The sequence below is a fragment of the Heterocephalus glaber genome, unplaced genomic scaffold (genome assembly GCF_053883595.1).
Source record: "Heterocephalus glaber isolate CG9 unplaced genomic scaffold, H.glaber_assembly_v1.0 deba00001606, whole genome shotgun sequence".
Classification (NCBI taxonomy): Eukaryota; Metazoa; Chordata; class Mammalia; order Rodentia; family Bathyergidae; genus Heterocephalus; species Heterocephalus glaber.
Window position 1 is genome coordinate 19,433,777 of NW_028258377.1, and position 27,302 is coordinate 19,461,078.

The window sequence follows — 27,302 nt, forward strand, 5'->3', positions numbered from 1 at the left end:
AACTAGTTCAGACATGATGGGCATCTGCAAATTGTTGATTGATGTACTTAAACTTTCTTGAGCATCTATTATGGGCCCAAGACTATGCTTGGTACTCAGAGTATGGTGGAGAACAAAATAGGCAAAAATCTCTGCATTCCTGGAATTTATATTCTAGTGGAGTTTATAGCATAACACATTATAGTTAATATTAATATTAAAAATAAGCTCACAGAAAAATTATGTAGTCTATGAGGAGGTGATTAGTGCCTGGAGGAGAAACGGAAGTACAGGGAATAAGGACTACAGGTGTGGGCTCCCTTTTTGCCTACAGTCCAGCAGGAACTCCTGAAGGAGAGGCCCACCAGTTGACAAGGCTGAGCCTGGACGAATGGACAGCAGCTACTGAGGAGTAGAAATTTTATTCTTCATCCCTATAACAGAACTAAGGACAGTACAGTTGTCCCTCAAAACCCAAGGGGACACCACAGATCCAAGATTGCTCAAATCTCTTTTATAAAATGGCATTGTATTTGTATACACCCTGCCATATACTTTAAATCATTTGAAATGACTTGCAACACCTAATGTAAATGCTATGTAAATAGTTTCATATTATTTAGGGAATAATGACAAGAAAAACATTTGTACATGTTCATACAGATACATTTTTTTCCCTCAATTTGTACTTGGTTGAAGCTATGTGTGTGGAACCTGTGCAAGCAGAAGGCTGACTGTATGTACTTCATAGGGTTTTGTGAAAATGAAATGGGGTAAGACTATAAAGCTTTTGACACAGTGCCTGGTATGGTTGTTAAAAATTATCATGTGTCAGTATGTCCTATTAACCAAGGGTATGCACACTTTCTTCCTTTCCAGGGTGCTCTTGCTGGGGGGCTGGGGACACTCTGAAGAAGGAAAGAATGATTCCATTCCAGGTGGCTGATAAGGGAGGGTAATGTCCAACTCTACCTCTTTTACTAACCTTGAATAACCCATGAACTCATTATGCCCCCCATCTATAAAATGGAGAGAATAATATCTCCCTGATAGGGTTATAGGAGGATTCACATGCAATCATGCAAGTGAGCAGCTTAGCACATGAATGTTTGTGGCTGTCATCATCCTTATTCTATTTTTCCAAGGTCTAGGCCATGTCCACAAAAAGGAGGTTGATGAGAAACCAAGCTGCTGGCTTACTGGAAAGGAGGGGGCATTAAAGGCTGGAGTGAGACAGTGTCAATGCTGATAACACAGCTGTTTGAACACATCAGTCATACCCTCCCTCCTCTGCTCATGGCTTTGACTTGCTTATGGAAAAGCCCAAGTGCCAGTGATGGTCTATACGGTCCTCCATGATCTGGTATTAGATGACTATGACTTATCCCTTATTTGTCCTGATCTACACACAAGCATGTTCTGGCCTCAGGGCCTTTCCACTTGCTCTTTTTTCTATGGGAATGCCTTCTCTTCAGTTTATGAGTGGACCACTTCCCTACTTCCGATAGGGTTGTGCTGAAAAGCCATTTTGGTGGGAAGCTTTTTCCCACCATGCTATTTAAATCACTACCCTTCCTCCATTGCTTTCTGTTTTATCTTTCTCCACTGTAGTTTTCATCATACAACATTGTATATATTTACTTTGACTTTTGAGTCTGTCTCCTTACTAGAAGGTGAGTCCCACAGTGGAATCTCCAGGTCTCGGAACAGCATGACATGTGTTAGGTACTCGGGAACTAGTTTTTTAATGAATCAATATATAAGAAATCCTGCATATGTCCCCATTTGATTGAGTGTGTCCTTTTAACCACATTGTCCCTTCCCCTCTATCTTGGGAACTACAAGGTTCCAGGGTGCCTGAGGACATGGAGAACTTAAGGTATACTGAGAAGCAAAAACAGGTGATCTGCACAAGGAAGTTCAAACATTTGGATTCTAGTCAGAACTTTGGCACTGTCTGCTTTCCCTTCTCTGAGCCTCAGTTTGTCCAAGTATAAAATGGGCTCATACCTCAGAGCCACCCCAACAAGCTGCTGGGATAGGATGAAAACAGAGGGGTGACTGGGTGGATGGAGTTGTAGGCCCTCTGCTACATCCCCTCCCTCGACACCACAGACGTGCCTATTTATTATTACTGGAGTCTGTGAAATATTTAACCTCCTGAGCGGGGGGGGGGTTATCTACTGGCTTACAAAAATCTGAAAGCAGGTACTCTGGATGTTGTCTGAGGTCTCTTCTTGCACTAGAAACCTGAGACTCCAGGATAGGAGCATCAAACAATGACACATGCCCTTTTCAAAGTCAACAGAACCTCCTGAAGCTGGTTGTGCCCCACCTGGCAGAGGAGGAAAGGGTCTGCCACCAATGCCCGAGACTCACCTGTGACATGTGAACTACCTCGAACCACCGCAGGATGCCCGGCAGCTTGTATGCAGTCACAAAGGAGGTCCTCTCGATCCACATCGACTGTCCCGGAGGTGGGGGTGCAAGGGCGAGAAAGCAACACACTTACGCAGCCTGAGCCTCAGGGAAGCTTGCCAGAGGCCTCCCATCTGCCCAGGAACAGAAGAAACGCTGCAAGATCCAGAAACCCACTTGCTGCATACTTAAGAATTCTATCCCAGCATGAAGCTTAAGCTCTCTCTGGACTTAGGAAATGAGAAACCCCAACAGAAGAGAGTGGGGAGTGGGTGTCATCACAGCCATGAATGTTAGTCTTATCTTCTTGGATTTTTGGTCAAATTCCCGCCCATTCTGGGCTGGCAGAGGCATGATCTGGTTGCTGAAGGAGGTCCAGGGTAGGGGAGATACTCACAGCAAACTCATTCTCAGGGTCTATGGTCCCCTTGCGCACAGGTCGGGAGTAGTGGAACCTCTGCACATAGTTGGATTTGTAAAAGCTGAAAAACAGGAAGAAGTTGAGGCTCCTGCTAGCCATGCTCAGCAGCTGACCTTTGATTTGGCCTGAATTGTGGGACGCTCATCACAGTACACACCAAGTCTAGAAGAGTTCTTGTGGCAGCACTAGAAATCAGGTTCTGTGCTCTCGGTGCCACCAAAGTGGCTCTTGCACAGGCTGTTCCAGCAAGGTGACTTAGAAGGCATGCTGCTGTTACGGCCTCAGGAGAACATAGCACCCCCAGAGTATCCAGGCTATTCGAATGCTGGTATTACTGCACATGTGGTGGTCTGCATCATCACTTCCTGGGACCATAGTAGTGAATCTAGGTATACCCAAGTCTAACATCACAGGGGTGTCCTCTAAGGATTTCTTTAGGAGTGCCAGCTGTCCCCTTAAATCATTCTTCTGAGTCTCTGGCAAGGTCTGACAACATTGTTAACAGGACACTGTACCAGCTGTACAGCTGTTGTCACCTGCCCATGGGTACCTGAGCTAGAGAGTAAGGGAAGGCTGTGATCCAAGCTGGGTGACCCCACTCAGCGATGGCACTGGTGTGAGGTATCTGGAAGGGCCATCTAACTCTACACCCTAGGGGACAGGGCCCTGTCTCTCCCTAAGTAGTTCCTGTTGCTGGCCACCCAGAGGGAAGGACTTATTCTAAGACACACAGGTGCTCTCTTTGGTACCTGGGCCTGGGGTTCAGGAGGTCAGCCAGATAGCTGGCAAATGTGCAGCATTGGGCTCTACCAACCTCCCACCTCATGGCCTCATCAATGATCTTCCAACCTGGTACTGAACAGATTGACACTGCCTTTATGTTGCTTTATCTACTGTCACTTTAATATAATCTGAACATACCCATTGTCAATGTACAACCTTCCCAATGCTGAAAAGAGATCCCTTCTGAAGGATGGGCTCAACGTGCCGGAGGCCACCCTGTGCTTGTTTCTCCACTCTGGCTGTTACCTGCTAAGCCCACGCGTTCTGGCTGCTGGTCACTTGGGGCCACTCTAGGATCAGCCTGAGGAGTAGCTTTCCATATCCATTTCAGTGAATCTCATCATGGCCTAATGAGGATTCACTATGCCATAAAGCCAACCATAACCCTGATCCTCTCATACATCTCTGGCTTTAGCTTTGTCAGGGGCAGAACTGAGATGATTGAAACAATTCTCTCAAAAAGAAAAGGGGCTAAGGTACAGTAGAGCCCTGGGCCTGTCCTGCCACCAGCTGAGTGTGACGGGCTTTGGAGTTCCCTCCCCCATTCCTCTTCCCAGTGAGCTGCAGGTCTTACTTTATGATCTGATCAGGCACTGGTTTGTTCTTGAACCTGGGGTGTTCATCCAAGACAGGTTGGACAGTGAAACACTGGATGTCTGAAATCCCTGAAGTTAAGGACTTGCCATATGTTTGTTGGCCTCAGGGACAATTCCAAATGTTGCGGGTTCCAGCTGAAAGCTCCAAGCCCCGCCCTTCTGGGGCCACATTTTTCTTGAATAATCAACTTCAAGTTGCTGGCTCCCAACCAGGTCCTAATTGACCAGTTAGCAGTCTCTGTGGTTTTTATCAGGTGCCTGTCACCATGCAACTCCATCTCAGGGCTTTGTTCCTGCTTGAAGAGTTAGTAGTATTTTGCCATCACTACCATTGCTATATTATCATTAAAAATAATGCCATATAATGAATGCATACCTCCCCATCTCCTTGTTTACTTTCTCCAACTCCCCTGGAAGACATTATTAACCTAAATTGTCCCTGTTGAGGTCAGAAAAGTCAGGCAACTTGTTGAAGATCATAGAGTTTGTAAGAACAGAATTAGAGTTTGTATTTAAACCCTACACTCAGAATTCTTTACTATAGGCTTACTCAAAGATGGTCCTCTGGCTGGCCCAATCAGTGCCTTGTTAGAAATATTGACTCTCAGGTCCTACCTCAGATATTCAGTCAGAGCCTGTATTTGAAGAGATCCTTGGGATTCATACACATGGTGAAATTTGAGAAAGACTGCTTCAGGACATGCAAAAAGATGTCACTTTGTACTCCAACTCAGAGAGTTTGAAAGCAACCACCTATGCAGGATTGAAAGGATCTCTGTCCAGGCTTAGCAGGAGTTTCATGATCAATTTAACATACAGCAGGACATCTGAGGGGTATCACTGGGGCCAGATCTTTATTGTGCTTTATTCTAAATCTGTCTTCATTCATTTTAAGCCAGAATCTGATAACTCAAATGAACAAAGTCAGTAGTCACTGGTCCCATCCCTGACCCCTACTTTCCTTTCCTTACCTTCTATTTCTTCTCTACCCATATCTCTTTCCTCCATAGACCACTATAACTTCAAATGTCTTCCCCTGGCTTTGACATGTCTCCCAACTAAGGACCTGCTCTTGTTGGCTTTTGAAGCTCTGTCCAAATGCCTGTGACCCATTTTCCCACCATTATCTCTGGCTAGCCAACAGATATGCCCTCTGCTTGGAACACGTTCTCTCACCACCGTTCCTCCCTTGGGAGCCCAGCAGACAGATGTCAAATACCACAGTCCATGAAAACTAACCACCCCCACTCCAGACCGGAGTCATTTTCCTTCCTTGGGTTCCCATAGCGTCTGTCTACACTTCTATTAGGATCAAGTCTTCGCACCCCATCTCCCTCTACCCTCACCCCCCCCCCCCGAGATGATGTCTCATCCTGATGGCAGAGACAGACACCTAAGAAATGGCCAACACAAAATTGCAAATGCAATTAAATTGCCTCTCTTTGATAAACTTATTCTATGCAAATATATTGGGAATTTAATAGTTTCACCTATGAAGAGTATTTCCACATGGAATGAGCATCCCTCAGAGAAAGGCAATAGTTCACCCAGATGAATCAATCTTTTTTTTTTTTTGGTACCGGGGATCAAACTTGGATCCTTGCGCTTGCGAGGCAGGCGGCGGAACCACTGAGCTAAATCCCCAGCCCTAATCAATCTTAATGGAAGAATTTCTAGAATCCTCAAGAAAACAATTTTCTTTCTTAACCATTATGGTCAACAGCCTGCTCTGGGAGGGAAATCACTCTGGATTAAGCCTACAGGAGCTGGCAAAGTATGGTGGGTCAAATCCAGCTCATCACCTGATTTTGTATGACCTAAAAGCTAAGAAGTTTTCATATTTTCAAATAGCTGGGGGAAAATAATGCTTTGTGAAATGTAAAAATGATAATATAAAATTCAAAATTTCAGTGGCCATAAAGTTTTCCCGGAAAACTGCCACGCTCATCCATTTATGTCTTATCAATGGTTGCTCTCCCAGTACAGCAGTAGAGGTGAGTAACTGTGACAGAAAGGTTGATAAAACCCTCTTTTAGAGAAGATTCTAGGTATATCTACTGATCTTATCCATTGGCCTTCATCCAAAAGGAAAATCCAGACCTATCTCTGGGAAACCTGTGATGTCAGTTCCCTTGAGTTGTTCCAGGAACACGCATGGCCAGACTGTCATGCTGTAAACCTATGCATGGAATTATGGTCCCAGTAGCCTCTTGCAGGTGGACCTGCACTTTCCCTTTTCTCCTGTCTGGATACCTAAATGAGAACACATGAGACCTGTCACCTTCCCTACTTGCCAACTTTTTAACAAGTAAAGGGAAGAGAACAGAGTATTAAGAATGCAAGATTTTGGCAAAAAGTAGGCCTGAGTTCAAAGGCTAGCTTCATTGCTTTCTAGCTGTGAGCTTGTTCAAGTGGCTTAAATTTTTTAGGCCTCAGTTTGTTTATTTTTATTAGAAAAATGCAGAAAGCAATACTCCTCAACTAACCCTGCTGGGATTATTATGAAGAAAATATGAAAGCAATGCCTATAAAATGCTTCAGACATGGAAAACAGTTAATTTTTTTTTTTTTTTAAGGTGGTAAAATAGAACACAGCTTTTGAGACAGACAGATCCTGGGATTTAAATACAAAAATCCACCACTAATTAGCTTTATAACCTTAGGCAAATAGCTTTGTCTCTCTGCCTCACATATTCCTTCTTGGTGAGTAGGAAAAACTCACATCCAGCTTATGGCGTTTTATGGGGTTTAAAGAAATAGTTGTTATAAAGCACTCAGTCTCATGAAGAGAATATTTAGCAAATGTCAGCCCTCATCCTTTTCTTTGCCACCTGGTTCTTTGCACTGAGCCAGGCCTCAGGGCCCTAAATATGATATGAACCAGAAATACATGCTCTCTTCCAAATAAAAGGCCACACAGCTGTTTGGTACCAGGATGTCCCCTTAGCAGGGCCTTAGTACTAATCCTGTGTCTCGCCTGTAACCAAACGTGCATTTGTAACCAGCCAACTCTACTACCAGTTGCATTTCCTCCTGCAAATAATCATGGTGGAGCAGGGATGAAGGGCAGGCAAGCATAATGAAAAGGTTACAGATGAATATTTATCACCCGAGGGAAAAATATTTGGATTAAGGTTCAGCAGAATTAGCAGACCAGCAATGCAACCTGTCAACCCCATTTTAGTGGCAGTAACTTAATCTGTGGTAAAGAGTACATTGCAGAGAGCCAGGCAGAATTAATGTGCTCCCTGGCTCAGCAGTCGGCCTTATTCTGGCATTATATGTTCCCAGCCACCCTTCATTCTGCCTCCTGCTCAGTGTCCACTCCTCCTGGCTCTATGAATGCCATGTCTGCTGTGTCAGTGCTGCTCACTCCTCTCACACCTCCCAAGATCCCCAGCAGCAGCTCCCGGCACCTCTGCCCTGCTCCATGGTGCCTCCCTGCCTCCCTCCTTCCTTCTCTATCAGTCTGTTTCTCTTTGCTTTCTCGCTTGTTTTCTTTTTCTATTAATCAAAAAATATTTCCTGGGTTTCTGCTCTATGCCAGCAACCCTGGGAGAAGGGGGATATCTGCAGGAAATAAGAGAGAACAAATGTCTTTCCTCATGGGTCGACATTATCTTTCACATTCATGTACCTTTAAGAAGCACCCAAGATTATGACAGATTGAGGTCAGTTCCATAAAGAAAACAAACAGGGTTTGATAAAACAGGGTCACAAAGAGTCCAGAAAAGGCCATGTTAGAGAAAGTGACCAATGAAAGCCTCTTCCAAGAGGTGACATCGAGTGGGGATCGGACAGGTGAGTAGAAATCAGCTGCGTAAGAAGCGGGGCGGGGGTGGGGGTGGGGTGGCATTTCAAGCAGAGGGGAACAGAGAAGGCAAAGACCCAGAATAGGGGACAACTGGGCCTGTTTAAGGGACAGAAAAGATGCTGGTGTGGTCAGAGGGACATGAAAACAGGGAGGAAGATTGCAGATGATGATGTTGGACAGGTAGGAGATAGCTGATGGACAGCTTTGCAGGCTTGCTCAAGACATTTGGTTTTAATATAATAGCAGCATGGGGCCAATTCAGTCCTTGAAACCTGCTGTGGTCTTCTCTAAAGGCCTTTGCACACCAGCCTCCTTCCTGTCCGGGGCAGTGGGCATCTTCCAGCTCTCACTAAGCTTTGTCTGGTTACTCATCTCACCCCTCATCTCGGTCAAGGAAACCTTCTCTGCTCTCCCAACCAAAATACTCTGCACAGCTTCTTGGCATAGTTCGTATTTTTATAAATAAATATTTAATAGTTCAATTAGTTGCTCAGTGTCTCCTTAACTTGCTACCTTTTATGCTTCCTGAAAGTAGGACCACATTGTAATTATTACCTTGCACAAGAGAGTCAAGGCTTGAGAGTCTTCATTACCAAAATGAGTGAATAAAGAAGTGAATTAATCAATGATACTTAGAACATACAGTCATCCCAAGATATTTACTGGGGTCTGGTTCCGGGACCCTTGGTAAATACTAAAATTCAAGGATACTCAAGTTCCTTACATAAAATGGCACACTATTTGCACACCCTGTTATACATTAAGCCATTTTCAGATGACTTATAGTACCCAATACAGTGTAAAGGCTACATAAATAGTTGTTATGGTATATTGTTTAGAGTATAATGATAAGAAGAAAGGTATGTACATGTTCAGTACAGACCCATTCTTCCCCCAAATATTTTCAATTTGCAGTGGTTGAGTCCCTGGGGGCAAAACCCATGGATGTGGAGGGTGAACTGGACTGAGTTGGGTGTTCTGGATCCCACACTGGGCACTCAAGCTGGCACAGTGCAGTCATTATGGCAGCAGTGCTGAGCTCTCAGGCCTAAGGTCTCAACAGGCTTAAGTCCCTGCAGGGCTGCTCAAGCCTGGCCCCATGGCTGGGGCATTCCCCAAGGATACACTGGCCTGGGGCGTTCTTCACGTTGTCACCAGGGGCAGAGGTTGTGTTCATCTTCTCTGCATTGGGGAACTGGCTCATGAGCTGCATCTGGAAGTCTTCCCTCCGCTCGTACTCCTTCCCACGGTAGATGAACACTTTGTTCTATAGAGAGACGACACCTGTCAAAGATGCCAGGCCCCAGTGTGGAGAATGGGGCCCAAGCAAAGCCAGGAGGCTTGTGAACTGAGGCTCCTCTCAGTTTCCTTATCAAAGGAAGGAAAAGGAGGAGCTCAACTCACTGACCTTCTGGGCACACCACTTTATACAGACTGGTTCTACAGGTAGGGAAGATTGTGGATGCAGAGAACTTTCTTTTTTAAACGATCCCACATACAGCTTCCAGCATAATTCCTCTCTCCACGTTTATGCATGTCACACCTGCTTGACTGACATGGGCATAACATTTTCCTCCTGTCTTTAACAGACCATGTGGGCTGGCAGGGACCAACATCTGGGTCCTTCATTATAGGCCTCCTGGTCCTGAGCCCCTAGAGCGCACTCTTTACTCTTCCCTGACCACATTTGCCTCTTTTACACCAGCAGTTCTCAACCAGGAGTCATTTTGCTCCCCCACTCAAGAGACCTGGGCAATGTCCAGGAATATTCTTTGGTTGTCAGAGCAGAGGGTAAGGAGCGCTACTAGGCACTAGGGTAGAGGCCAGGGATGCTGATATACATTCCTCCAATGCACAGGACGGCCTCTACAACAGAGCATTATCAGGCCCAAAATATCAACAGGGCTGAGGCTGAGAAACCCTGCTCTAGATCACCTCTGAACCATCAGGGCTACCTCCAAAGGGCCCTAAGCTCTTCCATCCAAGCCCAAATCTATCACTTATCTCTATGTGTCAGCCCTTCCAATGCTGGCTGGTCATCAGAGGAGCCTAGGAGACTTTAAAAGTTCAGATTCTCAGGACTCACTCCAGACCTGCTAAAATGAGCTCACAGGAATTGAGCACAGGAATATGCATTCTTCACAAACGCAGTGAGGTTTGAAAAGTCACCTCTGCTTCATCCAAGAGGACCTCACTGTCCACCCTTCTTGGTGCCCATGGTGTTCACTGCATCAGCCCACTATGATTCCATGTTCACTTGTGGAGATAAGTGATTTATCTCCTCAATTATAAAGTAAGTCAAGTGAGGTTGGGGATCAGATTTGCTATTTCTTTTGCATCCCCCTGACCCTAGAATTGAGTCATAGACTCACAGACTGGAAAGAAGCCTATAGGTGACTTTATTTAATCCCCTACAAGTGGGTGGAGAAACCACTAGAGAAGCAATGATGCTCCCTGAGGGTCCCCAAGACCTTTTCAGGGACTCACAAGACCAAAACAATTTTCATAATAAAACTGTTAGTTGCCTTTTTATTCCCATTCTCTTATGAGTATATGATGGAGCGATCCAGAGGCTGCATTGTATGATGGCAACAGATTGAAAATGCAGATAGGTTATCTGACTGTCTTTCTTAAGCCAGATATTAGAGACCTGCAGAAATGTAAAACAACCCTATTTTCAAAAAAACTGGTATATAAATTTTTCCTAAAATATGTTATACTAACATGTGAGGTTTATTATTATGCCAGATATTTTAAATTTTTCTTAGATTTCATTTGTCATATGATATATGCACATAGAGATAATCTACAAACAAATTTTTTTTAGAAACTACAATTACTTAAAAGAGTAAAGGGGTCCTGTGAGTGAAGGTCTGAGAACTCTGCTTTGTAGTAACTCCTTGAGAGCAGATGTCCTCCACTCTCTCAGACTTCTTTGTATCAGTGATGAGGAGCTCACTGCCTCTCAAGACAGCTCCAGTTGTGTGGAGAAACAGCAGGGAGGCATCTGTTGGGGCTGCTGGCAGCGCCCAGGCAGTGCAGAGCTCAGCTTCTGGGCTGTGCCCTCAGAACACAAGCAGATCTTCAAAGCACAAAGGGACAGCTGAAATGCCAAGGCCCCGGGACCCTTGTCTGATATCTGGATCACCCCAAACTCACCCGTAGAAAGGAGGGGAATCCCTGACCGTAGTATCCAACAGCAAAATAGTCTGGTTTGGGCCTGAGAATTTTCATGATAGTTTCATAGAATTTTGCCTGCTGGTTCTGAAAGTAAAAACCACAGCTTATGATCATCAGATGTGTATCCAAGGCATATTCAATTCAAAGAGTCCACAGGTAAGGCATTATCATTACACCAAAACCAATGTGGCAAGTGTGTAAAATAGCATTTCAGTGGCTATGTCTGTAATCACAATAACAGCTATGTTCACAGTACGTTAGGTACTGCTAGTCATTCTTCCTGTACCACCTCATTCTTGCATCATTTTTATAATAAACTCATGAGAGTCTCCAATTTATAGTGAAAGAAATGGTACCTCAGTGAAGCCAGTAGATGTGGAACTGAGCCCAGGCCCTGCCATAGCCACTGTGTCCCCAACTCCATGCATGCTCAGGTGTGTATTTGTGAGGATATTCAAATGGATAAGTGTGTCTGGATGTAGATAGTCTTCCTATGTGCGCAAAACTAATACATTTCATCAATTCTAACAGGTGTGTGCTTTTCATATTTTAACATCTATGCGAACAGTTTGTATCTTACTTTATACTTTGTGGCTTCTTACATTGCTATTAGCCTAAAGAAATCATGATCTGGCACACATGCGCATGTATGTGTACATGCACATGTGTGCCACACACAGGGAAAGGCACATCTCACATGTTCAACCTGATATGTTGTGGAAGATCTATGTGGATCTAGATCAGTGCCTTGTGACAGGAGTGTTGTGTGGGGTTGTGCACACACATTGTGTGCATGGATGTGTACTGGGTGTGCATGGGTGTACCGTATGTGTTTGTACATGAATGCACATGTTCGAAGGCATGACTGCCTCCAAGTCCACAAACATCTCTGAAGATGTATATGTGGGGCAGATATTAAGTGTCTCAAGGTGCAAACACAGGTGTGTTTTTGCATCACATCTTACACACAGTGAAAACAGCTAACAACTCAGCTGCTATTAACAAAATCACTATATTTCCCTCCTCCTCTCTTAACATTCTCACTCTCATTTTATTGTTTCCTGGAAACGTCTGGACTTGCCTCTCTCAATGGGTTGAGAAGGTGTCCCAGGGTCCTGCAACTCAGGCAGCCAAGAAATATGTGGGGGTTGTAGCGAGGAGGGGGAGCAGCCAAAAAGTTCTGCATTTCTCCCAAAGAGGCCAACTCCCTGCCAAGGCCTGGGGTCTCCCTGCAGCACAAGTGCCCCCTCACCCTCACTTTCCTCATCAAGTCCCGAGCATCAAGATGCTAATGGGAGAAGCCAGATGGGGAGCATTTGAATGTCATTTACCTGGTCATCAAAAAGCACAAATTTGTGTTTGTATTTAATTGCTTTACTGATTTGTGAAGCTTTTACTGCAAATATAATAAAGAGTTTACTGTGCATGCAGCAGCAAGCAGCAGCACCAGCGCCACGCAGATACTAAATGCTCCATCCAACCGACTTGAAGGGAGATGCTCAGCGTGTCCTCACATAGGGCCTACCACATTCTTTGTCTGGTTTCCTGACCTTGCCTGGTCTCCTGCCTCCCTCTCCCCAGCCTCTGTGCAGAGCAAGGCCCTGAGCTCCCAGCTGGTAGGGCAGCAGCCTCCCCTGAGGACCCTTACCAGGTTCTGGCTGAGCAGCTCATAGTCGAAGATCTCCATCTCATATTGTTCGGCCAGTTCCTTGCACAGGCTAATGGCCTCTTCCCACATCTACAGAAAGGTCACAGAAACAGAGGTTAGGGGACCCCCCAGCTTTCCAGAGCCTTTGCTGAGGAAGCGATTCAAGCTGGCTGTGCCCCCTGGGACCGAGTTTCAAAAGCCTCATTCTGACCCAGACCCATGCAGATAGAGCCAGGGGCTTCCTGGGAGGATGACCTTTCCCTGGGCTCTCATCTTAGCTTCTTGATAAATAATGGAGTAGGCTAAACACTTTATTCACATGCTCTCCAATGCTTCCTAACCGTTCTGGGCAGTAACTAACAGCATCCTTGTATCCCGGGTGAGAAACAGGTTCAGAGGGGCAAAGCTACCTGCTCCAGGTCCCATGCCCAACCAGAAGCAGGCCAGGATGCAAGCCTGGTGGGTGTAATTCTGTTCCTTAAGGGTCTGGTAAATTAAACCTTTGCCTCTTCCTGGTTCCCCATGTTCAAGGTGATCAGGGGAATGTTGGTCCCACCTTCCAAAGAGAAAAGGTTCACAGAGAAAGGAACAAACAGCCTGAATTCAGAGAGTTTCTAGGGACAAAACTGGGACCAGATCTCAGTTCCCTTGATGTTGAGCACTGGGATCTTTCCCACCAGCCATTTCTATTATTTCTTAATGGGGTGATCTGGTTGTGGAAATAAGTGGGGACAGCACAGAGGTGGTGATGCTAGAATATTTAAAAAAAATGATTGAAATTGTTTTGTAGTAGGTCTGTGCCATCTTTCAAAACAATTCTGAAAAAAAAAAAATCAACCCAGGACATGAGCAATTTTTATTCTGTGCTCTGTTTTAGGCCAGAAGCCAAGATGATCCCACCATCTTAGACGCAGGGGGGTCAGGAGCCTCCTCAGACAGGCAGGAGAGAGAATATGGGCTGGAGTTCTAGCAACATCAAGGGGTCCCCAATACATATCATTCTGGCTTTGAAATGGAGAAGGTACTTAGATGGAGAGCAGAGGGAGGAGAGAGAGAGGAAGAGGAATCCCCTTGCCAAAATGCAGTGTGAGCTTTGAAACAGAAGTGCTCTCCCTGCATCCAAGCATAAAAATAAATAAATCCAAGTGCCGAGTGGAGGAGCAGCGGCTGTAAACCTGAGGACAGCTAGTGAGCAGCATAAAAATGCTTTATGTGCGAGGATGAACCAAGTCTACAAGGTTCCCCCTGGACGAGAAGGCCGTGGCAAGGTCCCTGGCGGGGCAAGGGGATTGTTTGGCTCAACTATTGCCAGCTTCCCACCATAAGACAAACAAGGAGACAAAATGCTCTCTCTGTGTGTTAAGAAATCACTAAAAGACCAGGGAAGGGGCAGGGCAGGAAGTCAGATGCCCAGGAGTTTCTGCTGGGCCCCCTGGAATCTCTCTTGAGCCTTTTTACCGAGCAGCTGCTGGGTTCTGAGCATGTTCATAGGCAGTGATGTGGGCAGTGATAGATCAGAAACAGAGACAGACAAGACACGATGTTTGTTGTCATGGCAGCGATGGGTGAAGAATGGGCATCGAGGATGTAAGTGTTGGGTTTTAAAGGAGGAACAGGCATCCATCCATGGGGTGACGGCAAGATGCACTTGTGGAGAAGAAAGCCATTGTGTATGTGCAGCAATGATTCCCTGAAGAAATGTGGAGAAAGCAAGATGAAAGGAGTGGTAACAAGTTTGGGCTTCTTTCTAGGAGTTTCCACAGAAGTGGCTTTCAGGGTGACCTACACCCATCTTTTACCTCCTCTCTGCTCCCAAAGTACATTGGTACCATGCTGTTCCCTTGCCTTCTCCCCCATGACTACATAATACTGAAGGGCTGCATGCACAGATGGTAATGACTGGTGACCAAATAGTAGCTCTTGGAGTGTGGGGCTCATGCCATTGTCCTCTTTGCTCAGCACACAGTGGGAGGAATTGAACACAAAGCTCAACAGATCCTTCTGGGGTTCTCACGCTGTGACTGACTCAACCAGCCAATGAACAGACAGGAAGCTCTGATTTGATTCCCAGCAGGGTAGGAGGTTCAAGGGACAGCAGAGCCTCTGCCCTCAAGAGGCTTAGAATTGTAAATTATAAAAGTAGTCTTTTCCAACTGCTCAGCCCTTGGGAATTTATAAGCCCTTGTGCAGACATTACCTCATTTTATCTTTCCAGGGAAGGTGGAGGAGATCAGGCTAAGACAGATGCAATGAACAGCAGTGACTGGGCAGACCACAATTGGGTATTAAGTGGTGTCCTGATGAACTGTAAGAGTTCTTGCAATTCAGAGGAAAGACAAGATTGTAGGTAAGCTGGAGCCTTGAAAAAGGCTTGATAAAGGAAGTGAAAGCATCAGGTAATAATAATAATTAAAATTTAACAAGATACTACTATGTACCAATTCCTCTGCTAGGTGCAGTATGTGTGCTTTCTTATCTCATGTTCACCCTACAACTAGAAAGTGGGTACTAGTAGTATCTCACTATGGTGGATGGGGAACTGGAATCTCAACAGACCAAGCAAATAGTGGGCGGTAGAGAAGCAAGGGATGGACTCCAGATGTCCAGTGCCAGAGCCTGAGCACTTAGCTGCCATGCCACATCCCCTTTCGGATGGACAATGGCCTTTCTGCAGTCTTCTGGGTGCTGGAGCTGCTCTGTCCAATCTCCTGGTCAAACCCAACCAAGGTCACTTGCTGCTTAAAGATCAAGGATGTCACCATAATGTCTTCCACACATTCAACCCATTCATTTATCCAGCATATATTCATTGGTTGCTCGTGGGTCAGGTTCTGTTTTAGCCTCTGGGCATCCATCAGTGGACAAGACCAACTCTTTCCTGTCATGGCATTCTACAGTGGGGAGCCAGACAATAAGCAGGTGAAACAAAAATGATTGAGTGGATGTGTGATAGTGACAAGAGCTTTGAAGAAGCAAGAAGGGTAAGTCCAGGCAGGGTGGAGGTGGTCTGGGAAGGCCTCCTTGAGGGCAGGACATCTGAAAAAAATCCTAATCAGCGAGAAGAGCCAGCTCTCTGCTCCACAGGAAAGCTATGGAGGAGGAATGCTCCAAGCTAGAAAAAGCAAGTGCAAAGGTCCTGAGGTTAAAAAGACCTTGGCATAGAGCGTGTGAGGAAGAGGAAACATGGTAGGGATGAAATAGAGAGGCGACCAAGACACAGCTCATATGAGGCCTCATGAATCTTGGGAAGGATGTGTAATTTAAATAGAATGGTGGACTCATTGAGATGATTATAAATAGACAAATACCATGCTCCAATATATGTTTTGCGATCACCTTATTTTCTATATGGAGGATAATCTGTTAGAGGCAGTAGAGGAGGCAGGGAAACTGCTTAGGATCCATTGTGGTATCCAGGTCAGTGATGTTGGTGGCTTAGATGGAAATGGAAAAAAGTGATCAGATACAGGATTTGGGGGGAACAGCCGGCCAGATGTGAGGATGGACTGGGTATAGAGTGTGGGAGAGAACTGTCCTTCCCAGGGACTGAGGTCCTCACAGAGAGAGGAGGGGCAGGGTCAGATTACCTTTCCTTTGTCAAAGTAGCCTATGATGGTCTCATAGAGCGACTCTTTCAGCTGCCGGTGGGTCTGGGGGTGCTGATGGCCAGTCTGCATGACCTGCGACGCACACTGCTCATCTGACCACTGTGAAGAGAGGACACTGAGTCACACTAGGCCAAGAGCTGCCAATAGCAGGTGTCTTCCCAGGACTAAAGGCAGAAACCACCTTCCCCAGGCCCTTTCTTTTTCTCCTCCGTGCCAAGCTCAGCTCAGTTTGGGAGCTTGTTGTAACACAGGGAGGCTCCCTCATGGGGCATGAGTGCCCGGGATGTCTGGAGGTTTCCCTCCGGGACCTCCAGTGTCCTAGAACAAATGAGTGAATGAGGGATATTAGAAAAGCACCGACGAGGAGAGAGAGGAAGCTCTGCAAACACCCACTGCTGGCATTGTATCCCTGGGACACTGGGTGTTTGCGGTCAGATGCTAGCCTACAATTTCCATTTGTGAAATGTGTCCTGACCTTTGCTATGTTGTACGTAGGTGGCTCTCTATTGGCTCACTGTGTATAATCTGTAGGGCTTTTTTCTAATCCCTGATAAGACATAGTCCCAGCTCTTCAAAACCCAAGGAGATCATTCAGGCTTTGTCCAGTTACAGCAAAGTTTTCAAGAGAAGGAAGCCAGCTCACTGGGCATGCTAATGATTTTATTGTTGATAATAGTTTAGATTCCATGTAACACTGCAAATCATATCTCAGGGCTTATTTCTGCCAAATGTAAAGGTCACCCAAAACCTTATGTGATTAAATGAAGTAGGGCAGAAAAGCATCCATCCAGGTCAGGGTTTTGAGTTGACTGCGCAAAAGAAAATTCATTTGGCTGATGTTTTCTCTTTCTCTTTTGTTGACTCTTCAGCTTACAGTGAGGACCCCCTGGGCCTCTCCTCCATCCAAAGGGACCGTACCTTGAGAAGCCAGGTGTGAAGAAGCAGCGTGTAGGCAGCCTCTGTGTAGTTGTCACAATCCAGGTGAAGATCACGGAGCTTGTACAGGTACCTGTTTTGGGAAAAATATACTGAGCTACCAGGTGTGGTGATAAGGAGGCAGCAGGCTCTTTGCATCATTTCAAGCTCGAAAAGGCTTGCCCTCACTATCCTAGATCATTTAATTTGCATGACAATCCTGTGAGATAGGTCCGCTGAGGATTCCCATTTTTCAGAGGTATAAAACAGGGCCTACAGAAGATAGGGAGCAACCTGGGCAGCATTTAACTTGGTACTGAAGAGTCTGGCCGATGCAATATGACAAGGAAGAGAAATAAAAGAAGACAAGATAGAGAAGTTGTCAGAAATCACCTGCTAATAACAGAAAAACTGAGTTGTGATCTGCACTCTTAATCAGTGTGTGATTCCAGGAGCAAGAGTAAGTCACCATAGCTATAAAGGGCAGCTCCAACCTTCTCTTCAGTGTTCTCCAGGTATAAAGAAAGGGCAAAAGGAAGCAGGTGAGGGGCTGAAGCGTGGTTATTCACATGAAGGCCTTGAGCTGTCAGTAGGAAAAATCCACTATTCAACGACAATCACATTCACATCTCCTGTCCCTCTGCAAAGTGACATTCCACTTCTGAGCCCTGGGATGACAATTTAGCTGACTGGGTACTGAGAAGAGGAACAGAATTAAAAAGAACTTCAGGAAATTCTTAGATAATTGATCCATAATTGGTAATAATGAGCAGTGAATTCACTGCTCTGTGCCTTAGTTGGCTCATCTGTAAAATGGCAACAATCATAGAATCTACCTATAGATTTGCTTGGCATCTAAAGGGCCAAGCAGACTGTGTGTTCCATATAAAGGGCTCCATAAGTAGCAGCTAGGATTGCTGCTTATAAACATTGGTGTACACTGAAAGGGATTAGCCTGTGGCTGGCAACAAGCAACGGCAGCTGTTATCTATTATCATAGTGAACTATGTTCTCCTACCAAACACTCATTCCTGCCTTTGTTACAAACACACTCCAGAGCCAAAGAATCAATGCTATGGTGACTCACATGTTATTAGGGTCATTTATTTAAACCCAACTCTTGGCAAGCTGGTAAGGGGAACAGGCTTGAGTCTTCCCATGGGAGGAGAGTGCTGCCCCATGTTGCCAGGATTTTGCCTTGACCCACTTTCTCCCTCTGGGCAGAACAGGCTCAGGCTTTGATGCTCAGGCTTAGGTTCCAGTTACAGGAAAGGCTTTCTGCACAGAGCTCATGTCCAGTGTCCCTGGCCACAAAAAATGTGACTCATGGGCCGAAGGTTGACAATCTGACCTCAGGATAGGGACTGTCAAGGATTTGGAGGGGAAGAAAAGCCACCTAGTGGCTATTTGATAACTAGTGAACCAGGACACCCTAGTGACCCTTTTGTTCATCCTGGGTGCTGAGATTCGGGTTGTACCAGACAGTAGTAGGGTGAATTAGGCCCTGTGATTTGGGATTTATAGTCTAAAAGAGACAGATGGGAATCAAATCATCAAATGAATAATTACAGAAATGCAGCTGTGATAAATATTTTGAAGGAGAGGTCTATGGATTAAGAACTAGATTTATCCAGGTAGAGGGAGAAGGGGCTTTCAGAAAGAGTTTCAGCCTGATACTTGAACTGAGCTCTGAGAGGGAGGGGATGAGTGGAGAAGCATCAGGCAGATTCATTCACTCACTCATTCATTCATTCATTCATTCATTCAATACCTGAGTGTTTTATTGTCATATATCATATCAATTTATCCTTCCAACCACACCTTTACAATGAAAAAACCCAGACATACATCAGAATGTCCAGAGCCAGAAACAGGTGGAAGCAAGTTTCTCCCTCGACAGGAATGGAATGTTCTTTTCATTGTCCTTCCCAGGTCAAGACAATGTTCTGCTGGTCAGAGTTATCAGTGAAATTGCACAGGGCCTAGAGGCAGAGTGTGTAATTTGGAAACACCTGTGTGTGCATACATGATTTTGCTCTGCCTTATCTCTTTCTGCCCATCCTTCATCCCCTAGACCCCCAGGAGGCTGAGCCCAGAAACCTGCGGGAGGTAGCCCAAGGGGGAGCTTGTCTGTAAATCTCAGCTCCTGCATTGGCCACCGTGTCCTCTCTCCTTTGTTAATTTGAGGTTTGATCACCTCCTACAGAGCCCAAAAGAAGACACCCCAAGGAGTTTTCCCTGGAATATTGAGTCAGATGCCTGGAGGTGCTTGAGTAAGGTGGGCAGGGTGAAGTACCACTGGGAATAGGGACAATCTCATAACCATGGGGCTCTAGTCATGTCTAGAAGGGCCACCGCCACCCAGTTCAGATGATGCTTGTCAGAATGGGATGAGGGCCTGGTGTTGCCACACTCCGAGTTTTTTAGGATAAGGAGACGTTGGTTTTTATGTAAAATCTCTGAATTAAAAAATTTGGCAACTAAATATAAAAATGTTTTTTAAATACGGTGTCTGCCAAATAGAACAGGTTTTCAGACTACACTTATGCTTGCAGTATCTGGCTTGGGAAAATATGGCTTTCCTAGATTACTATAGGCCCCAAATCTCCAAGCTTGTGGAAGGCTGGGATTCACCATCTGCACTTCTAAAATGGGAAAGAGAGGCAAGAGGTTGGAGGGGAGGAACCATATGCCAGGCACTTTATCTTTAGTATCTCATTTAATCCTCAAAACAGAAGGTAGAGTGGAAATATTACACAGAAAAGGAAACTTCAGTCAACTACTGGAATAATCTACCCAGGGAAACAATCTATCGAGCATCACAAGGTAAAGACCTCAGGTTCTTCAGACTCCAAAGATCTGTGGTAGCACAACATGTCATGTCTAATGATGATAGAAATAACCGAAGCTCAGGACAACCTATGGAATTTTTTTCCAAATAATTGTTTCTACTTCTGGAATAATGTTAAATTAAATGTCTAAGAATGTCTGTACTACTATCAGAGTTAGGCAGTTTCTGCCCTTTGATGGAATAAGCCAACTCTTATAAATACTGGGTTCCATAAACTTCTGGCTGATTCCTTCAGTAGTATGTGTGCAAAGGTATATGTCCAAGGATTCTGTTGTTGTGCTGTTTATTGTAGAACAAAGTCAGAAAGAACCTAAATGTTCAACAATAGAGGACTGGCCATATGAGGTAGCATACTTCAGAAAGGAAATTTTTTAGTTTTACTAAAAATTATGTTGAAACATTATCAGTTGACACAGAATTTTTGTCATGTAAAAGAGAGTGAAGAATGAATTATGAGTAATACAATTCCATTTTTGCCAAAGGTAATGCATGGATAGAATGTGATGTATATAGAGACATAAAGGTCTAGAAATAAGAATGGATTATGGTAATTCATTGTTTTGTTTTGCTTGTCTGTATTTTATGAGTTTTTTTTGTTTTGGTAAAATGTATTATTTTTGTAATGAGCAAAAAAAAAATAACAATTATATGTTCCAATAAATAATGCCCAGAAAGAAGCAGGCATTATGCAACTTGATATTTTTTCCTTTCCAAACCAGGCTATGCAGTGGTCTTTACCATGTTCCTGGAGTAACTAGGGCTTCCCACATTAGCACAAAAAATGCAAATGCAACTCGCATCTCAAGCCAGCCATAAACACAAAATATTTATGTTTAAGGACAGCGGGTACAGGAGGCCAACACAGAGGCTGGAAAACTCCAAGTGGATTTATGGGGCTGATTATCAGAGAATGGAAAGAGTCTGGGAAATTATAGGAATAAGAACACAGAAGATCTCAGTGCCAAGAGGAAAAGTTTAAATTCTATGCTGAAGGCAGCAGGGAGCCATCAATGGATATTGAGCAGCGGGAGTATCACGGTGGGTCTGAGTTTCAGAAAATAAAATCTTACCTTATGTACATCTCTTCCCGGTTGTTATCTTTGTAGAAATTCTAGTTAGGGGAGGAAAACCAGTGATGAGTGTTTTTCTTTGCAGAGCTGTAGGGGTGGAGAGTGATGTGATGGAGATAAGAAAAAGATATCTGGCTGCTTACTCTCTGGGCCCTGAGATGGGAGCAAGAAATTTACTTTGCTGAATGCATCCAGTGGCTTCCTTGGGAGAATCTGCTTTGCAAGTCACTTTCTTGACTATAAAGGGATAGAGGATCTGTCTCAGTCATCACATATTAGGGGATGCAGTTGAGCTATCTGCTGGGCTGAGAGGTGGGTTGCCGAGACTGGGCAGTCTCCTTTGACAAAGTCCACTTTGAAAAGCAGCCAGCTGAACCTTTATAAGCTCAGGCCATTGAGTCTCAGGGACCTGGGCTGGAAAGTGAGTGACAGCATCACTGGCATAATAATAGATGGCAACTCCTGGCAGCACAGGACTCTCAGGAGTTATGATGGGATTCCACAGCCAAGGTATTTAAACTTGGGCATACCTAGGGATCTGGGTTCCTACTCCAGTTCAGGGCCCATTTAGAGGTGCCCTGGGCTCCATCCACCAGAGATCCTAATTCTGTGGCATTTTAAAACAAGTCTTTATCAACTCAGAGCCAGGAGGTTCTGATCCAATTTAATATCTACACCAGGGGCAAACTCTAGTTCAATCCAAGACACTCAGGTGCACCTCAGAGTGGGGCAGGTGACATATTCCAGAGCACACAGTGGGGTCAGATTTCACAGGACCTTAGCTCTCCTGACACCAGCCCCTCCACCACCATCTCTGACTGAGACCCCTTCCGTGACACTAAGTTTGAGTCCCACACCAAAAAAGTACTAGGGTCTGACTGCTTATGGAACTGCCTGTCTCAAGCCTTCTCTCTGATCCTATTCTGACTGCTAAAGGTCAATTTCTTCACCCAGCTTCTGGCTCCCCTTAGAGAAATGGCTCAATTCCTGGAAAACCCCCTCTTCCTGCTCTTTATGTAAATTGGGGCTAGTGGAGTTATTAGCACTGAATTCCTTTCTGCTGTAGTCAGGAGTTTTAAACTCCCCTTAGCATTTGGGAAAATCAATGGCACTACCTTAGCTGTTAAAAGAGTCCGTGTAAGGAAGGAAGGTGCAGAGCAGAACTTGGGGACAGGATGTGTATTACTGGAGCACTGAGAATGGCAGGGGGTGAGGTAGTGGATGCCACATGAGCTTTGGCTGGTTTTCCTCATTTAAGCCATTTTAAGGAGGACAGGAAGCACCATAGTTCCCATCTCCTGACCAAGTCTCAGAATACATGAGGGAGGCATTTGGGAGCTGGCTGGTGGGAGCTCACATAATTCAGGCGTTGAGTGCTTGCATTTGGCATTAGCTGCTCTGGTTACTCTGGTCCCTGCAGTTTTCTGTAAGCTCTAGTTAGTAGTGTTACTTCATTCAGGAAACTAGCACATGTTGACCATTTAACTTTGGGCAAGGACTGCACAACTAATGAACTACAGACTAGTATTTTCTCCATGGAACAGAGAGGCAAACTAACATGTCAGAGCATCTGCATGGCTGGTCTATTCCATAGATTATCAAAGGTTGGATGAGAACCCCTGAGCTGTGCACCACCAAAGCCCCTCCTCTTAACCAACTGCACTGCCATCTTCTTTCCTGGGGAGGTATTAAGTGCTAAAGAGCACACTCATAATTCCCACTTCACCTATGAGGAAACTGAGTCATAGGAAGGCATCAAGTCATGGAATGAACAGATGGCAGAGCAGGGATTTGAGCCCACATTTGTCTGACTTCCAAAGTCATTAGTAACACTTCCCTATCAAGTCATAGGACTGGTAGCTAGGCTGATCCCTGGACTCTGGCCCCCTTGGGACTGTGGGGAGACCCGCCCACCACACACCAGCAGGTTCACAGTGCAACTCATGCGGTTATCTTTGCTCTCGTCTGTCATCACGCCCCGGTAATCCAGCAGCTTCTCCAGGAGTCCTTTGACCAGGTTCACGAAGCTCTCCACAGACTTGGCAATTATTGTGTGCTCTGTAGCACACTCCATCAGGCTGTGGACAGAGACAAGGCTGTGAGTTCAAGGCCCCGGAGATACGGAGGGTAGGGGTGAGCACAAGCCAAACAATCCAGCGAATCCAAGCCCCCCGATTCATGAGGTGGCTAACTGTGTTCATCCCTACCCATACTTACCCACATAGTGAAGTGTTTATTTTTTTTTACCATCAAAATAGGAAAAAATAAAAATTAAATAAAAAACTTCTAATGTGGGCACATTGGTGTGGGGAAAATGGTTACTTTCATACATTCACATCGTGAGTACATTAGGACAACTGTTTTTGGATAGCAATTTTCACAATATCTATCAACATTTTAAATGCACATAGTCTTTGACCTAACAACTCTACTTCCGGGAATCTCTTTTACAGAAATATTCCAAAAAGTATGCCAGGATATACTTACAGTACTTGTAAATTGGATCTAATAGTGAAATAGTTGGAACCATCTTAAGTGTCCATCAATTTACAAAATGGTTAAATAAATTAAGATATTTTCACAAAATGAAATTATCTGAAGCCATTAAAAAGTATTGGAAAGATAAATATATTTTGATATGAGAAGTTCTATAAAATACAAAGTTAAACGAGATGCTTAAGTCACTTGTAAAAATGTAACTGATGTCTTAGGTATTATTTTTAACATCTTATAAACATTAGCTCATTTAATCTCCCATCATAGTCTAATGAGGTATGACGACTCTTGTAAATGGGGAAACTAAGGCATTGAGAGGCCAACTAACTTGTTCAAGGTCACAGAATTGGTTAATGTCAGCAGCCTGGCTCCTGCATCTCTATCTCAACCACTAAATATGTGGTGGCCTTTGACAGATGATCAGAAAGGATACACACCAAATGCTTAATCATGGTTGCTTCTGACCAGGGGCATAGCTGGAAAAGTAGAGAAGAAAGTCTACATTTTTCTACTGAAATATGAGTATATTATTTGAAAAAAATTACAACATTCATTATAATTAACATTCTAAAAATTTAAAATGAAAATTTTAAAAATGTGACATCTTAGGCATTAGTTGTATTAGTTGTTAGGCATTATGTGAGGCACAGTATGGTCAGGGAGAAAGATATCCATGTGAAAAGAACCATGTCTACCCTCAGGTGGCCTGCAGGCCAATAATGGCTTAAATAAATGGCTTAAATTCTGACAGGTAAAAGTATCCCATCCATTTTACACACAAGGAAATCAAGGCTCAGAAAGGTTAAAAGGCCTTCCCAATGCAGCCTAGTCTTACGTTTAAGCAGTGACTTTGGGAATTGAACCAACTGCCGTTCAGCCTGGGGAGTCTTCTCCCAGAGACACTGCAGCACATTTCTCTTGGGTGACAAGCACCACTCAGGCTACATGATTTGTTCCAACCACTTGTCTGTGGTAGTGTAAGTCCTATGAGCCCTTGGGAGGATAAAAGTGAGGAAAGCAAGGACTTTGGAAGACATTTTATCCCCAAATCCCATGCCAGGCTGCAATGGGGCAACTTTGCAGACTGTGCTGGGACCAGACAAATCGATCTTTGCCCTGAGAGAAGCACCTGTTCCCCTGTTGTCAATGAGACATGCAAATGGCCCTGTGATTTAGGCCTATCTGGCTCAGCCACAGCTGTGCTGCCTCCCTCTGGGACAGCCACTTCCAGGGCTGCTTCCCACCTCAATGACATGCTGTGAACGTTGCAGTGTTTGCTGTGGGATTTCTCACAACCTCCCAGGCAAAAGGCACCTCAAGGCCTGACCTCAGCCAGATCAGGGGTTCACAGCCTGGCTCCATGTTTGAATGGGAAGCTTTGGCAAAGCCCCATGTCGATCTTAGGGCAATGACCTTGGAAGATTTGTTGGGACATAAGCAGCACTGTCTAATTTTTTAGGCTCTCCAGGATACTCCAATGTCCAGCTAGGATTAAGAACCCCTAGCTTCTTCCAGAGTCTTGCAAACATCACTGTATAAGGAAATCACCTGAGCATTGCCATAATAGTTTCTGATTCACCAGGCCTAGGCTTAGGCCTGAGTTTTTCCCTTGCTACGAAGCTCTCAGAGATGCTAATACTGGTGGACCCATGGACCACACTTGAGAAGCAAATGTTTAGAAGAATAAGGTCTTGACCTTTTTGCTTCTCTGTCCTTAGGCATAAGCCAAGAAATCTGCTCATACAGTCTAGAACTGATGAGAATAATGGAGCAATTAATTAGAAATCACTCATCCACTACCCATCTATCAATCATCCCTCCTTCCCATATGTACTGTTGTAGAAAGTAGGAATTCAGAAACTGTGAAGACCCTGACTTCCATGCAGATCCAAGTCTAGCAGGGGGAAATATGCAAAAAGATAAAAATTAGCCATAATATATAGTGGTACTACGATTTACTAAGTTTTTCCTGGCTTCACACTCTGTGCTAATCCGTTTCGTTCATTATCCTGTTTAATACTTACAAAATGTCTTCAAGTAGGAAATACTATCATCCCTAAATGATATAGGAGGCACAACATGGCCTATGGGACTGGGTTCTCTCAAGGTTACACAGATGTTTCTTCCTTTTGAGTTCCATAGAGGATGAAAGTGACAATGAGAAAGAGCTATTCAGAGGAAGGAGGACAGAAAACACTCTTGCCACTGCCTCTGCTGTGGCCTTGGGGTGTTGGAGGGGAGCTGACCCCTCCCTAGAAGTGCTGTGCATTCAGCATGTAGGCCTTTAGAGGGAAGAGCTGGCTCCATCTTCTGTCAGTGTGGATAGACCTGGACTTTCATTCATTCCTTTAAAAACCCTGTGCAGAGTAACTCTTATGGGACAGCTCCTCCTCCTACTGAACTGGTTTGGGTAGGGTCCAGGTCCAGAATACACATCTTTGATCTTCTTCAGCCTTCCAGTACCCTGACTATTTCTAGAAATAGTCCCAAACATGGAATACAAGGAGGCAGGGGTGTGTCTTATTATTCCATCCATTATGGGACTTGTAATTTAAACCAGATTTGGATTAATGAGGGTGGGCTCTGAGGAGAGCTCTGAGGGTAACCAGGTCTGAGGAACTTGGAGGAAGGGCTGGAGGAACTGAGATGAGGAAAGAGAAGGGTAGGATCTTGGCTTGCAACAAGTACAATGCTACCTGGTGAATAACAATAATGGGCATCACATCTGTACCCTACCTGTTAGGTATCAGAGACTATGCCAATAAAGTAAAACTAAAAGAAAAAAATGACACCATCCTTGGCATTTTACAAAATTTGTCATGTGATCCCAACAAAAACTGTATGAGCTAGATAATAGTTTTAACCCTAGTTTGCAGATAAGGAAACTGAGGCTCAGAGAGGTCAAAGAAAGGAGCAGGAACTGGGGCCCGCTGGATGTTCTGAAGAGGCTCTGGCTGACTCCCTGGGTTGGGCTTGATTAGTTTTGTGTAAGGACCATTCACACCTCTATCTTAGAGGAAAATAATGAGCTGTCTTTAATTTCCTCGACCTCTAAGGATTCTTTTTATAAATAATCACTGAGGAAGGATTTGAAAACCCTGCTGATAGTCTGAAGACGACCACAGAGCCCCATCCACTTATAAAAGTGGAAATTGCCAGTGCCATACATGGCTCCACTTTTGGTCAATATTTAGATTTTCCTTTTTGGAACTTTAAGATAAACAGTGACCCTGGCAAAATATTGTTTCTGCCCATGTATGATCAGTTTCAATATTCACTGGAGAGGCAGACAGTGGTTTCTCCTTCCAGTGCATACAGTTTGCATTTCAGGTGTCTAGAAGAGCTTTGCACAAAGACAAGGGTCAGGGCAGAGCCAGCGGACATCAAGTTGCCTGGACTCCATTCTGCCCGCTGGGCTCTAACGAGCTGGGCAGGATGGGGAGCTCACTGTGGGGTTCAGAGCAAGGCTTTTCTTTTCCTTTTGTTATTAAACATTTAGAAAGGATTGGAAAAAAAATCCTAA

The 27,302-nt window shown here is 44.7% G+C and overlaps 2 protein-coding genes across 5 annotated transcripts in view; one reads left to right on the forward strand and one right to left on the reverse strand.

The window, feature by feature from the left end:
• Insyn2b (inhibitory synaptic factor family member 2B) overlaps positions 1 to 27,302 on the forward strand; it is a 331,485-nt gene that overhangs the window by 137,427 nt on the left and 166,756 nt on the right. Inside the window, exons 4-5 of one of the 3 annotated variants that reach the window (XR_015444790.1) lie at positions 17,317 to 17,452; positions 20,098 to 20,894. The gene's annotated coding sequence lies outside the window, so the exon portion shown is untranslated. Of the gene's footprint in view, positions 1 to 2,280; positions 2,449 to 17,316; positions 17,453 to 20,097; positions 20,895 to 27,302 lie in introns of those variants that run through there. The other 2 variants (XR_015444791.1, XM_087194859.1) reach the window with 2 other exon arrangements.
• Positions 1 to 27,302, reverse strand: part of Dock2 (dedicator of cytokinesis 2) — a 433,172-nt gene that overhangs the window by 23,245 nt on the left and 382,625 nt on the right. For both annotated transcript variants that reach the window (XM_021239768.2, XM_004836400.3), the window contains exons 35-44: positions 23,205 to 23,361; positions 21,284 to 21,324; positions 17,366 to 17,456; positions 16,427 to 16,546; positions 12,840 to 12,929; positions 11,171 to 11,275; positions 9,137 to 9,278; positions 4,176 to 4,257; positions 2,795 to 2,879; positions 2,359 to 2,445 (exon numbers count right to left, since the gene is read on the reverse strand). In XM_021239768.2, coding sequence (XP_021095427.1) covers positions 2,359 to 2,445; positions 2,795 to 2,879; positions 4,176 to 4,257; positions 9,137 to 9,278; positions 11,171 to 11,275; positions 12,840 to 12,929; positions 16,427 to 16,546; positions 17,366 to 17,456; positions 21,284 to 21,324; positions 23,205 to 23,361 — 1,000 coding nt within the window. The remainder of the gene's footprint in view (positions 1 to 2,358; positions 2,446 to 2,794; positions 2,880 to 4,175; positions 4,258 to 9,136; positions 9,279 to 11,170; positions 11,276 to 12,839; positions 12,930 to 16,426; positions 16,547 to 17,365; positions 17,457 to 21,283; positions 21,325 to 23,204; positions 23,362 to 27,302) is intronic.